At 39.7% G+C, this 12,993-nt stretch overlaps 1 protein-coding gene across 1 annotated transcript in view; it reads left to right on the forward strand.

Moving 5' to 3' along the window:
• LOC140195694 (transcriptional enhancer factor TEF-5-like) overlaps positions 1–12,993 on the forward strand; it is a 210,672-nt gene that overhangs the window by 101,744 nt on the left and 95,935 nt on the right. The window contains exons 3-5 of the mRNA XM_072254407.1: positions 4,608–4,672; positions 12,082–12,144; positions 12,231–12,293. Of these exons, the coding sequence (XP_072110508.1) occupies positions 4,608–4,672; positions 12,082–12,144; positions 12,231–12,293 (191 nt within the window). The remainder of the gene's footprint in view (positions 1–4,607; positions 4,673–12,081; positions 12,145–12,230; positions 12,294–12,993) is intronic.

A 12,993-nucleotide genomic window follows, 5' to 3' on the forward strand; every position in this document is an offset into this window, starting at 1 on the left:
ATGAAGAAAATTGTTTGATTTTCTTTATCAATATAGATTAATTTTAACAACATTATAATCTTGAACTTCGAATCTATATGATTATGGATGAAGACTATTACGATTTAAAATATTGATTATGGATGGTCTTTTTGAATTATACTACTTAGGAACTATATAGTTCATCTAATTTTGTTATAACTAGTATGAATAGATTTGATTATATAGATGTCATCTTTTGATATGTTTAATTTTTGGTATGCTGGATATGTATTAAGTTACAGTATTTTGGGTTATATTTAGTAAGTTTTGAATACTATTCTTTATTTGGATATATTGCTATATTAATGATATTTGCTTTCAATATTATAGATTATGTTAGATATTTAGTAATAATGGGTGTGGAATATAATTTATTTTACAGATGTTTAATTTATTTTTACAGAGTTATTGGGGGAGTGGATAATTTTTCGTCTCTTTTTTAAAAAGATTAATTATGTTATATGTTAAAGAATGTCCATCTTTAGTGCGATGTTTATCGGACCCCACAGTAAGAGGGGTTAAGGCACCGTGGACTTGGAGCACCAGTTGGGAGGGTTTTTCTCCCTTTCCTTTTCTTTTTTTCCTTTTATTTTCTTTCCTCTTTGGTTTCCTTTCTATTTTCTATACTCTATTGAGAATGGCACCAAATATCTCAGAGTCACTCAAAGAAGTGGGATTAATTTATACTTTCTTGTGGGCAGGGTTTATCAACTAATAAGATCTTTTAACTATGAATAGAGCAATTAAATTTTTGATTCTTAATGTTAATGGGATAAATGGACCAATAAAAAGGAAAACGGTCCTGGCATATCTTAAAAAAAAATCATATTGATATTACCTTTCTTCAAGAAACTCATCTTACAGTGACAGAACATAACAAATTAAAGAGAGGATGGGTTGGTCAAGTAATAGCGTCCTGCTTTAATTCTAAAGCCAGAGGAGTGGCAGTATTGATAGGGAAGAATTTGCCAGTGAGGGTGGAGGGTACTATCATAGATTCGGCCAGGAGATTTCTTATGGTCAATTGTCAAATATATTCAGAATCCTGGACACTTTTGAATTATATGCCCCCAATTATGACGACAAGAAATTTATCCAAAATATTTTTTTGGAAGTTGCTCAAGGATATGAAAATATCTTAATTGGAGGGGATTTCAATTTTTGTCTGGATCCAATTTTAGATAGATAGTTAAAAAAGTCGTGAAGGTCAGGGCAGCAAAAACCACCCTGGCCTTCATGAAGGACTTAAATATAGTAGATGCTTGGAGATGGCAGCATCCAAGAGAAAGAGACTACTCTTTCTATTCAAAGCAATATGATTCCTACTCTAGAACTGACTGACTTCTAATATCAGCTAAATTAGAAAGTGGGATCATTGAAACAGAATATGCTGCTAGACTACTATCGGACCATTCACCTTTAATTTTATCAATTGAAATGCCTGATAAACAAAAAACATTATATAGATGGTGTTTTAATCCTTTGCTGTTGAAAAGACCAGAGTTTTGCAGTTTTATTCGAGCTCAAATAGAATTGTTCTGTGAGACGAACTCACCCTCTACTGCTAATAATTTCTTATGGGACACATTAAAAGTATACTTAAGAGGACAGATAATTGGATATGTTAAAGGTATAAAAAATAAATATGTAACAATTAAATGAATTGGAGAAAGAAATAACAATTAGAAAAAGATTGTCAGAATTTAACAACAGAAGAAAATTATAAAAAATTAGAGTGTAACACAAAACAAACCTACAGAATAGAAAAAATGATACTAAAATCAAAACAACAATATTATGAATTAGGAGAGAGAACTCATAAAGTACTATCTTGGCAATTGAGGGTGGAAGAAACCTCTAGAACAATAAATGCAATTCAAACAGGGGAAGGTAAGATTTCATATAAGCCAAAAGAAATAAATGATACTTTTAAGCAGTTCTATTTGGAACTATATAAATCAGAATCAGTGGGTGACTCACTGAAAATTGATGATTTCTTGTCCCATTCACAACTTCCCAAATTGAGTCAACAAGATCAGGAAGAATTGAATGCCCCTTTTTCTAGGGATGAAATTGAAAGAGCCCTAGGCTTATTACAGGCTAATAAATCACTGGGAGATGACGGTTTTCCCCCTGGATTTTATAGAGAATTTAAGGATCAATTAATGCCCCTTTTTATGAGGGTTGTAACTCAGGCTGAGGAGACCCATACTCTACCGGAATCTTTTTCAACAGCAATTATTACTTTAATTCTTAAGGAGGATAAGGATCCGCTAAAACTAGCATCTTATAGGCCTATCTCACTTTTAAATGTGGACTATAAATTATAGCAAAGGCATTGGCTAATAGACTAGCTCGATATCTGCCAAAATTGGTTAAATCCGATCAAACAGGATTTATTAAAAATAGACAATTATCTGATAATATTGGCAGACTGTTGACTATATTACATTTAGCTAGGACGAAGGTGGACCCGACTATAGCAGAGGCTTTAGATGCTGAAAAGGCCTTTGATAGACTGGAATGGGATTTTTTATTTAAAACAATGGAAAAATTTGGTCTAGGCCAAATATTCATAAATTGGATAAAAGCACTTTACCATCAGTCTAAGGCCAAAGTAATTACAAATGGGCAGATTTCACCAGTTTTCTCTCTACATAGATCCAGTAGACAAAGTTGCCCACTATTTCCAGCTCTATTTGTTCTGGCAATGCAGCCATTGGCTGAGGCTGTTAGACGGAATCCAGACATAAAGGGGTTTAAAGTGGCCCAGGAAGAATATAAAATTAATTTATTTGCTGATGACATTTTAGTATATTTGGCTGAGCCGGCAGGCTCTTTGGTAAGACTTAGGGCCTTGCTGGACAATTATGGTATAGTCTCGGGATATAAAATAAATTGGAATAAAAGTGAAATTTTACTTTAGGTAGAGGAGACTATGCCCAATATCAATATGGCACTCAGTTTAGATGGGTTAAATTCAACATGAAATATTTGGGGATTAAGTTTAATCGTAATTTGGATGACGTTTATAAACTTAGTTATCTCCCCTTGCTGCAGAATGTCGAGGAGGACCTACGTAGGTGGATAAACCTTCCCATCACACTGATGGGCATGGTAAACTGCATAAAAATGAAGATAATGTCAAGACTTCAGTATTTTTTTCAGTCTTTACCTATCCCATTACCCTATAATTTTTTAAAAGATTCTCAATGGACATATTCGTTTATTTTTATGGTCGGGTAAAATATCTAGAATCTCCATGGAAAATTTGACCTGGGACTATAAATTGGGAGGGTTAAAATGACCAGATTTTAAAAAATATTATTTAGCTGCACAAATACGTTTTATTGTTTCTTTTTTTTTGATGAGACAACTATTCCTTCTTGGGTTACAGTTGGCTTACATATGGTAGGAGAAGAGATGGCAGAAGAACTTATATATAAATGGGACTCTAAATTAATTAAAAAGTAAACAAACAATCCTCTACTGAGACATATCATTTATATCTGGGAAAAAATTAAACAATTTATGGGTCTAAAAAGATTCTGGGGATGGATTTCCCTCTAGACCCAGAATTGTTTCTTCTGGGGAATTTAGCAGTTTTGAAAGTTAATCTCCCCAGGAAGAAATCCAAATTTATTAAAATTGTGTTGTCAGTGGCCAGGAAATGCATAGTGGTAACGTGGAAATCCGATTCCCTTGTACATATTGATCATTGGAATAAAGAAATGCAAAGTTGTGTACCCCTTGAGAAGATTACTTACACCCTTAGGAATGGATACACTATGCTCATTGAGATTTGGCAACCATATTTGCATTACCTAAATGCCCAGATTGTTTAATTAATTTATTTTAATTTTTAAAATTAATATATCCTTTATTATAATCTAGTTTCTTTAATTTGTATTTTAAACTGACTCTGAGAGCTGGATGCCTACTCTTCTTTTTCTTTTTTTTCCTCTTTTCTTTTTTCTTCTCTCCTTTCTTTCCTCTGTCCTTTATGTTTTTTTCTTTTTCCCTCCTTTTTTCTAATGAGGGGAGATAGTGTTGGGATAGGTGGGTTTTTTTCTCTCCGACTTATTAATGTATTTGAAGTATTTTTTTTCAATATGTATTAATTGTTGTATTAATTGAGTCCTTATATTTCTTCTTTAAAAAATTAAATAAAATATTTTAAAAAAGAAGTAGGTAGTGTTCATGGGTTCAATGTTCATTCAGAAATCAGATGGCAGAGGGGAAGAAGCTGTTCCTGAAGCATTGAGTGTGCGCCTTCAGGCTCCTGTACCTCCTCCCTGATGGTAACAATGAGAAGAGGGCATGTCCTGGGTGACAGGGTCCTTAACGAAGGATGCCACCTTGATATTTTGCTGGTCTCGATCCTATCCTTGCAATAAAGACACAATGTAAAATGTAAACATCTGCACAGTCAACAGCAGCAGCTGACTTTCCATCACTCAAGCCAACAGAAATATTCCCATAAGTCTAGCCACTTAAATTGAATCTGGGCATTTCTGCTCTTTGTTATACTTTGTGTTCAATCGAACAGAAGGATTTGACTTCTGATGTCCTTTGAATTCTGACAGGCCGCAATGAATTGATAGCAAGATACATCAAGCTTCGGACCGGCAAAACACGCACGAGGAAGCAGGTAACACTAACCAGGGGAAGCTTTGCTTCTGGGCGGAAGCGGGGGGCTTGAGCTGAAACCTGGCTGCTGCTTTGTGAAGGCTGGCACAGTGAATGGGTGTTGGGGCAGCATGGTGGGCATGCAATAAGAGAAGAATGGCAACCATTCAAGTTTCGGTCCTGGGCTAGTACCCAGAGGGCTGGGCTACTGCCATGGCAGCTGGTAGAGAAAGTAAGTTAATTCCAGTAGTGAAATAATTCTGGAATTACAAAGGAAAACTAGTGGTAAAGAGTAATCACTAACATCTTTCGCAATCTTGGTTGTGACGAGGTTAGACACTGGGCTCATCAGTGTGGTTGACATTTAAAGAGCAGTGGACTGAAAATCAGCCACTGAGTGTGGGCTAGAATCAGAGATGGAGGATAATGCTGACTTCTCAGTAATGATCTTGTCCTCTCGATGAGCAACACTATGTTAGGATACTGAAAGCAGGCACCTAAAATATTATTTTATTAAAGAAAGAAAGGGGAAGGGGGGAACATCAACTTAGACCATGAGAGGCCTGCGTCGGGCATCTTCCATGCCTTACAAGGCGCAGATTGGATGTCTGTATGGGGTGCCACTCCTCGCACAGTCTAGAGCAATGTGTGGTTAAGTGCCTTGCTCAAGGGCACAAACACGCTGCCACAGCTGAGGCTCGAACTAGCGACCTTCAAATCACTAGACAAACGCCTTAATCACTTGGCGAATGCCTTAATCACTTGGCCACATGCACAACACACAAAAAAAAATCTTTTATAATAGATCAAACTGTCATTCCAAGCTGAGCGGATGGGATGGAAGGTTTGTCCAAATTTTACTGCCCTCACTCCCAAAACAAATTTAATTGAACAGAGACCCCAAGCAGGGCAATGGATTCCTGCTGATCGGAAGCATAAAATTTTCAGGCAGAAACCCCAGGTTGAGCCAGAGAGTGCAAAACAACATCTGTCAAACTGTAACCCTAAATTTAGAACATTGTCCACCTTTTTAAAATTAAAAGTCTGTGTGATGTTGCTAACTGGTGCCAAATAGTGCGGGCCTTAGTAGTCAAGATAGGATCACTGTAGCTATCAGACAGGGCCAACGGTCAGCCTGAATGTTTAGGAATGCTTGTTTGTGGTGTACTGCCAACACACAAGGATGGCCAATGCAAACAACATGCGGAGCTAAAAACTCAGACTGACCGAAAGTTAAAACAATGGACAAGAAGGCAAATTGTTGATTAGGGAACGACTGTCTTCAAGGACCCCATTTGAGCGCCATGTTCAAAACCTCACAGCAATGTGTTGGTCTGAGGATCTGCTATGGAAGGAAGTTATTATTTTAGTGAAGGGAGTTCAGAACAAGGAACATAAAGTTGGGACTGGGCTCCTGAGGGCTGACATCAGGATGAACTTGTTCATCACCACAGCCCTATCTAACAGTTGAGCAAGACTTTTCTAGTTGAAGGTACTTATACTGAGGGAAGTATAAGGAGCCAAAGCAGATGGGTGCCATCTAATCTAAGAGTTGAAAGGCATTCAGGGGTTAAATGGCACACTCCTGCTCTTACAAATGGTGAAAATGCTCCAGTACAGAAAGTTACCATTTCAAAAAGCTGCTTTTATTCTGACGGTATCCCAGAGATATCACTGTAGCTCATTGCCCATTCCAGAGTAGGGATGGCGCTCAGGGTGAGCATTAAAGAGACAAAATAAGGCAACAGTGTGGTGAAGTAGATCATGTTAAGCATGACGGGAAATGTGTACAAGGAACATGGGCCAAGCACACGCAAATAGGATGAGCTTAGATGAGCTGAAGGAACTTTTCTCCCTGCCTTATGACTCATTAAAAAGTGTGCATCAGCACCCACAACCAACCAGGTAAATGTTATGAAGACAAAGCTAAAGGCTCCAACTGAATAAATCATATGTCATGAACTGCAGGCACAGATAGTGACCAGTCATAAATACAAGAGATTCTGCAGATGCTGGAAATCCAGAGCAATACATACAAGATGCTGGAGGAACTCAGTAGATCAGGCAGCATCTATGGAAAAGAGTGAACAGTCGACGTTTCAGGCCAAGACCCTTCTTCAGGACTGGAAAGGAAGGGGGAAGCATGCCAGAATTAAAAAAAAAACGTTGGTGGGGGGAAAGTGAAGGAGGACAAGCTAGAAGGTGATAGGTCAAGCCTGATGGGTGGGGAAGGGGTTGATGAAGTAAGAAGCTGTGAGATGATAGGTGGAAAGGGTAAAAGACCAGAGAAAAATTAATCTGATAGGAGAGGAGAGTAGACCATAGGAGAACAAGAAGGAGGGTCACCAGGTGGTGGTGATAGGCGAGTGAGGAGGCGAGGTAAGAGACTAGAGTGGGGAATATAAAAAGAGGAAAGGGGGGAGACAGAAAAAAAAACAGAAGGAGAAATCAATGTCCGTGCCATCAGGTTGGAGGCTCCCTAGGTGGAATGGTGTGATGCTCCACAACCTGAGAGTGGCTTCATGGTGGCAGAAGAGGAAGCCGTAGACCGGCATGTTGGAACAGGAATGGGAATAAGAATTGAAATGGCTGGCCACTGGCAAATTCTGATTTTTTGTGAATGGAATGGAGTTGCTCGACAAAGTGGTCCACCAATATACGTCAGGTCTCACCAATGTAGAGGAGGCTGGATTGGGAGCAGGAGATACAGAAGATGACTCCCACAGAATTGCAAGTGAAATGCTGTACCTGCCCATTCACTTCCTCCCTCACTTGGAAGGACTGGGGACTTGAGTGGAGGTGAGGGAGGAGGTGAATGGGCATGTGTAGCATTTCTGTCACTTGCATGGAAATGTGCCAGGAGGGAAATTACTGGGAAGAGATGAATGGACAAGGGAATCTCAGTGGAGCAGTCCCTGTGGGAAGCGGAGAGTGAGTGGGGAGGTAAAGATGTTTGATGATAGGATCCTGTTGAAGAAGACAGAAGTGGCGCAGAATGATACGTTGGATGTGGGGGCTCATGGCGGTGGCAGGTGAAGACAAGAGGAGCTCTATCCCTGTTAAGGCAGCAGGAAAATGGGGTGAGCACGGATGTCTAGGAAATGGAGGAGATGCAGGCGGAGAAAGGGATAGCCTCTTCTTTGAAGAAGGAGGTCCTCTCTCATGTCCTGGAGAGGAAAGCCTCATCCTGGAAACAGATATGGCAGAGATGAAGGTACTGAGAAAAGGGAATAGCATTTTTACAGGAGCCAGGGTGGAATCAACTTAGCTGTGGGAGTCAATAGGTTTATAAAAGGTGTCGGTAGAGAGTTTGTCTGCAGAGATCAAGACAGAGGAGAGAGGTATCAGAAATGGACCAAATGAACTTAAGTGTAGGGTGGAATTTGGAAGCAAAGTTACAAATGCAGTGATCTAACAACCATTCCAGAGACATGATTGGAAAATTACCAAAGTAATTTGAATAATTTGAATTCAAAAAAAGGAATATTCCAAGATTCAGGAACTGTCCTCTAGATAAAAGGTAACTAGGAAAGAAATGAGAAAGACCTTCAAGAGTAAGAAACAGTTTGAGTACAGAGATAAAAGGAAAGAAATAATTGGTGGGTTTAGTCTTTAGGTTCCTCAACAGTGAAATATCACTGGACAGAGTATCAAATAAGAAATTAGGGACTTTTCAGAAAGATAATACAATAGTCACGGACAGCTTTAATCTCCATATGTATTGGGCTGAATAAATTAACAAAGATAGTTTGGAGGACACATTTCAGCCAGTTCCCTATGAGGGTAGCTTGTGGAACCAGCCAGTGAGCAGTTTATTTTGCATTGGCTGGTGTTCTCAGCTGAGATTAATCAATAATTGGATTGTTAAAATTCAGAGGAGTTATTGAGTTATGATGGATGATTCAGCCACAGTGGCTGGGGAAAATGGATTGAAAAGTAAGGAGATAAGTACTTGCAGGTATTTACAGAAATATTTAATTATCTCAACAAGGATGCATAGCACTGAGCGATAAAAGATGTGAAAGGAAACCCATGTGTGTCCACAAAAGCTAAGAATAGTTTGAGATTGAAAGTAAATGCTTAAGAAAAATACTGGTAGGCCTGAAGATTGGAAAAGATATCAGTAACCTTGGAAAATATTGGGGAAGAGGGGGAGAAATAGTACCTGAGAGTGAATTATGAAGGAATATGAAGATAGATTGTAAGACATTAGGGCATTTAAAAAACTTCAATAGCTACATGGATTAAAGAAAAATGGACAGTTTTGTAGGAAGGAAGGAAGGGTTGGATTGATCTTAGTTAAGGGTTAGATTGATCTTAAAATAAGTTAAAAAGTTAGCACAAGATCATGGGCTGAATGACCTGTACTGTGCTGTACTCCTCTATGTCCTATTATCTACGTTCACAAAAAGGAACAGGATAACATAAGTATATGCTGGTCCCTCAGAAGCTGAGATGGGAATAGTGACTAGAAAATAACAAACAATTAAAGAATTATCGTGAATCTAATTGAATATGTTCTTTGCTAAAACATACCGTTAGTGGTAGAATGGGAGAGAGAAAATGTACTCAGTCACTAGCTCTACAGTGAATATGACTAAAGAATGATAGATCCCAGAAGAAACGGGTTTAAAAGAAAGTGCTGCAGTGATGGTAGATGCATTCCTTGTGATCTTTCAAAGTTTCCCAGATTCTAGAAAGCATGGGGTTTTCCAGCTTTCTGGAAAAGTAACTGTATTAGTCAGGAATAGAGGAAGCTTTCAGACAAGGAGCTATAATCAGTTGGTGTCGAATATGTCATTTGGGAAAGGCATTTCGTTATACTGAATTTGTAGCAGAATACTTAGAATTTCACAATGCAATTAGGCAGAATCAGCATGTTTTTATAACAGGGATAATCTTGGGCAAGTTTGCTCTCACTCTTTAAGAATGGAATAAGTCGAGTGGATGGAGGATATTGCATTTCCAAGAAGTACTCAGTGAGATGACATCTGCATTGAATAGCTTTCAGTGAGATCTGGGAGTTGGACAAGAGTCACAGAAAGCTGGCAAACAGCTGCAGAGCCAGAGTTCCAAACCTGGGGTCCACCAGACCCCTCGGTTAATGGTAGGGGTCTGGGGCATTAAAAAAGTTTGGAATCCCTGGTTCAGAGGGCTAGCCTTTATCGTAACAGAGAGGTAGAGTATAAAAGTAAGGAAGTGTTACTACAACTCGACTGAGTTGTAGATTGTTTTGGTCCCTTTTGCTGTAAGGAAGTGCAGAGGAGACTTAATAGGTTGTTTGCTGGGGTGGATCGAGCTACAGTTGATTGCCCAGTGAGGTAAAACTAAGAAATCTGTGCCTGTATTCTCATTTATGAAATAATGAGAAGACTCTGATCAGCCTCTTCAAAGCATGAGGATATTTCTCAGGTGGGAAACCATAAACTAGGGATTTTAGCCTGAGGATGGAGGGGTTCTCATAAGACTGACAACTTTCTACTCTCTGGAGGTTGTGAATCTAAAGAATGCTCAACCTTAGACAGCTTGGGACTGAGTCATTAATTATATACAAGGCTAGGATAGATTTCTGGGCCAGAGGGGAATTGAAGGTTATTGAATTGAGGCCAACAGTCAGATGAACTGTGATCTCACTAAACAGCAGAACAGGCTTGAGGGGCCATATAGCCTGAATTATTTCATGCAATAAATGTACATGATGGTACATGTATTAATTTGGCATGTTTTGGAGTCACTTAAGATGTTTTGCTTGCTGTCAACTATGCTGATCCAGAGTGTAGATCTCACTGAATTATCTAGTCTTAGTTAGGGATTCCAAATTAGATCAGGTTATGCAGATTCCTGAAGTTTACACTCCTCCCTCAGTCTTCTGAGTAAGATTCCATCCACTTCCGAGAGTGGGAGGAAGAGGATCATTGTTTCTGGGATCTGTCGGTAGGACATCTCACCGTTTACTTAGTGTGACAAAAACAACAGTGCTTCCTTGCTCTGTAAACCCCAGGGCCACCAGCACAGGTGTTGAAGGTATTCGTGCAGGTCATTAGTCACCTACATTCATCTCCCACTCTGGAAATCAAACAGACCATCTCCACTACCCAATGTGTTTTCCAAAGAAATTCTACCTGATGTGCAAAAATACTTATTTTTTTATTTTTTAAATCTCTTTGCTCTATCTGAGAATAATTTCACAGAGGAAAGTAGGGTTAGATATTAGATACCATTACTAGTCGCTTTGAAAAGTTGAGAGTTAACACAATCGTCTGACCAGCATGGCACTATTTTGATGCATTTGTTGGATGAAGTCAGCTGAGACTTTCAAGGATGAAATAGCTGATTTCCCAGATTAAGTAAATCCTGCTCTTTGGGCGTTGGGAGAGACAGCTTGCTCACAGCCTCAGCTGACTTCAGATAGATGGCCTGCAACCTTATGCCAGCTCATCCGCCGAGTGGGGAATCTGTATGGAATCCTTTATTCGAGCAGGCATCTGGTCAAAGCCTCTAGCATGCACCTTCTCAAATCACTATTTCACTGACATATGGCTGGTTAGGAAACTACAAACATGATGGTGGTTCAGGTTAGTCGTATTGAGATTAAAATCTCCTGTTATGATTTATCAAACAAATTCAAGTCTCTGACTTAAGTCACAGAGTGCTGGAAATACTCAGCTGGTTAGGCAGCATCTGAGATGAAGAGTTAATAATTCAAGTCAATTGCCGTTCATCACAACTCACTTCGTTACTGAATCATATCATTTACCTATGTCCAATATTTTAAAAAAATTCAAATCCCAATAAATATTTCTCAATCGATAAGTATCACTTCCAATTTGTTGTTAAGGAGTGCTCATGCCTTGTAGGCAATACAGAAGGATTTCATATTCGACAAAAGACAAAAGCTGGTGAAATTCAGCAGGTCAGGCAGCATCTGTGGAGGGAAAGAGATATAGAATTAACATTTCAGGTCATTGGTTTTATTTTTAGCAGGAGTGTGATTGAACTAGAGCCCAGTGGGCTGCAGTAATTGGTGTGCACGTGCACTCAGTGGTCAATATGGGCATAACAGGCCCAAAGGGCCACAGTATTCTTAAGAACAATTCAGTTGTTTTTACGTGGGACCTCTGTTACCATCAAAGGTTTGTTATTTGTTGCCATAGTAACAAATCCCAAAACTGCTTTTCCAAAACAAAGGCAAAATTTGTTTTTAAATCTGAGGGATATTGGCTGCCAGGAAAAGCAAGATGGCTTTCAATTGCATGGCTGTGTGCAGCTGCAGAGCTCTGTGGGCATGGGGAAAGGCTGAGCCTGGTGTTGGAAGGTCTGGCTCTGCATGCCTGAACTAATTGACTAATAATGTAATCACTGTGTACAGTAGTGACAGAAGCATTGCCTTTCATTTGTGTTTTTTGTCTTCAAATTATCTCGTCAACATAGGTGTCTAGTCACATACAGGTGTTAGCCAGGAAGAAAGTTCGAGAGTACCAAGCAAGCATCAAGGTATGTGCAGCCGGCATGAATCCGGGGGACGTTCATCTCCATGGTTACAGGCTCTTCTTTTTCTTCCCCTTTGCTCTTTCCTGCAGGTGTCTAGTCATATGCAGGTTCTTGCCCGAAGGAAAGCTCGTGAGATTCAGTCCAAGCTAAAGGTATGCGCTTCTCTGCTATGGCCTTGTGTTTGGCTGCTGGCTGAGGCTAAAACAGCAGGTCTAGGGAGTTCTGATAACACCACCCCTCAAATCCAGTTCCCCTTTGAAGTCAACCCACATGCCTCATCGAATCACTCAGCCACAGGCCCTTCAAACCACCGTAACCATGCCAACCAGCACCCACCTGTCTCTACTAGTCACAGCACTTGTTCCATAACCTTTCCTGCATAAACAATTCAAGTATTCACTCTTCATTGTTGGTGAGAGTGGCTGCCTGCATCAGCTATTGAGGCACTGTATTCCACCTTACAGCCACCCTCTGGGTAAAGAAGGCCTTCCTCAACTCCCTCTTAACTCCAACTCTGAAACCAAGTCCTCTAGTTTTAGACACCTCTTTGAGAAGCGTGGATGGTTTCAATGGCACAGGCCGTGAAGTTGCCTTAAATGTTCTCTCCATCTTCCTGAGACACAAACTGACATTGCTCAGGCAACCAGCAGTAAAATGAAAGCCCTTGATCTCTCAGTGGACTGCCATTTAGGACCTTCCAGCTCATTTAACACGCCCTTCTGGGGGAGATCCTGCTGGAGCTTCGGAAGCTGTCTTGCTTTGATCTAAATATCATGTCGTGTTTCCACGTTGGAGAATGCAGGCCCTGCTAAAGGTGTTGGGTAATCTGAAGCAGTTTACCAGATTGTAGGT

Source organism: Mobula birostris, chromosome 3, assembly GCF_030028105.1.
Source record: "Mobula birostris isolate sMobBir1 chromosome 3, sMobBir1.hap1, whole genome shotgun sequence".
NCBI classification, from domain to species: domain Eukaryota; kingdom Metazoa; phylum Chordata; class Chondrichthyes; order Myliobatiformes; family Myliobatidae; genus Mobula; species Mobula birostris.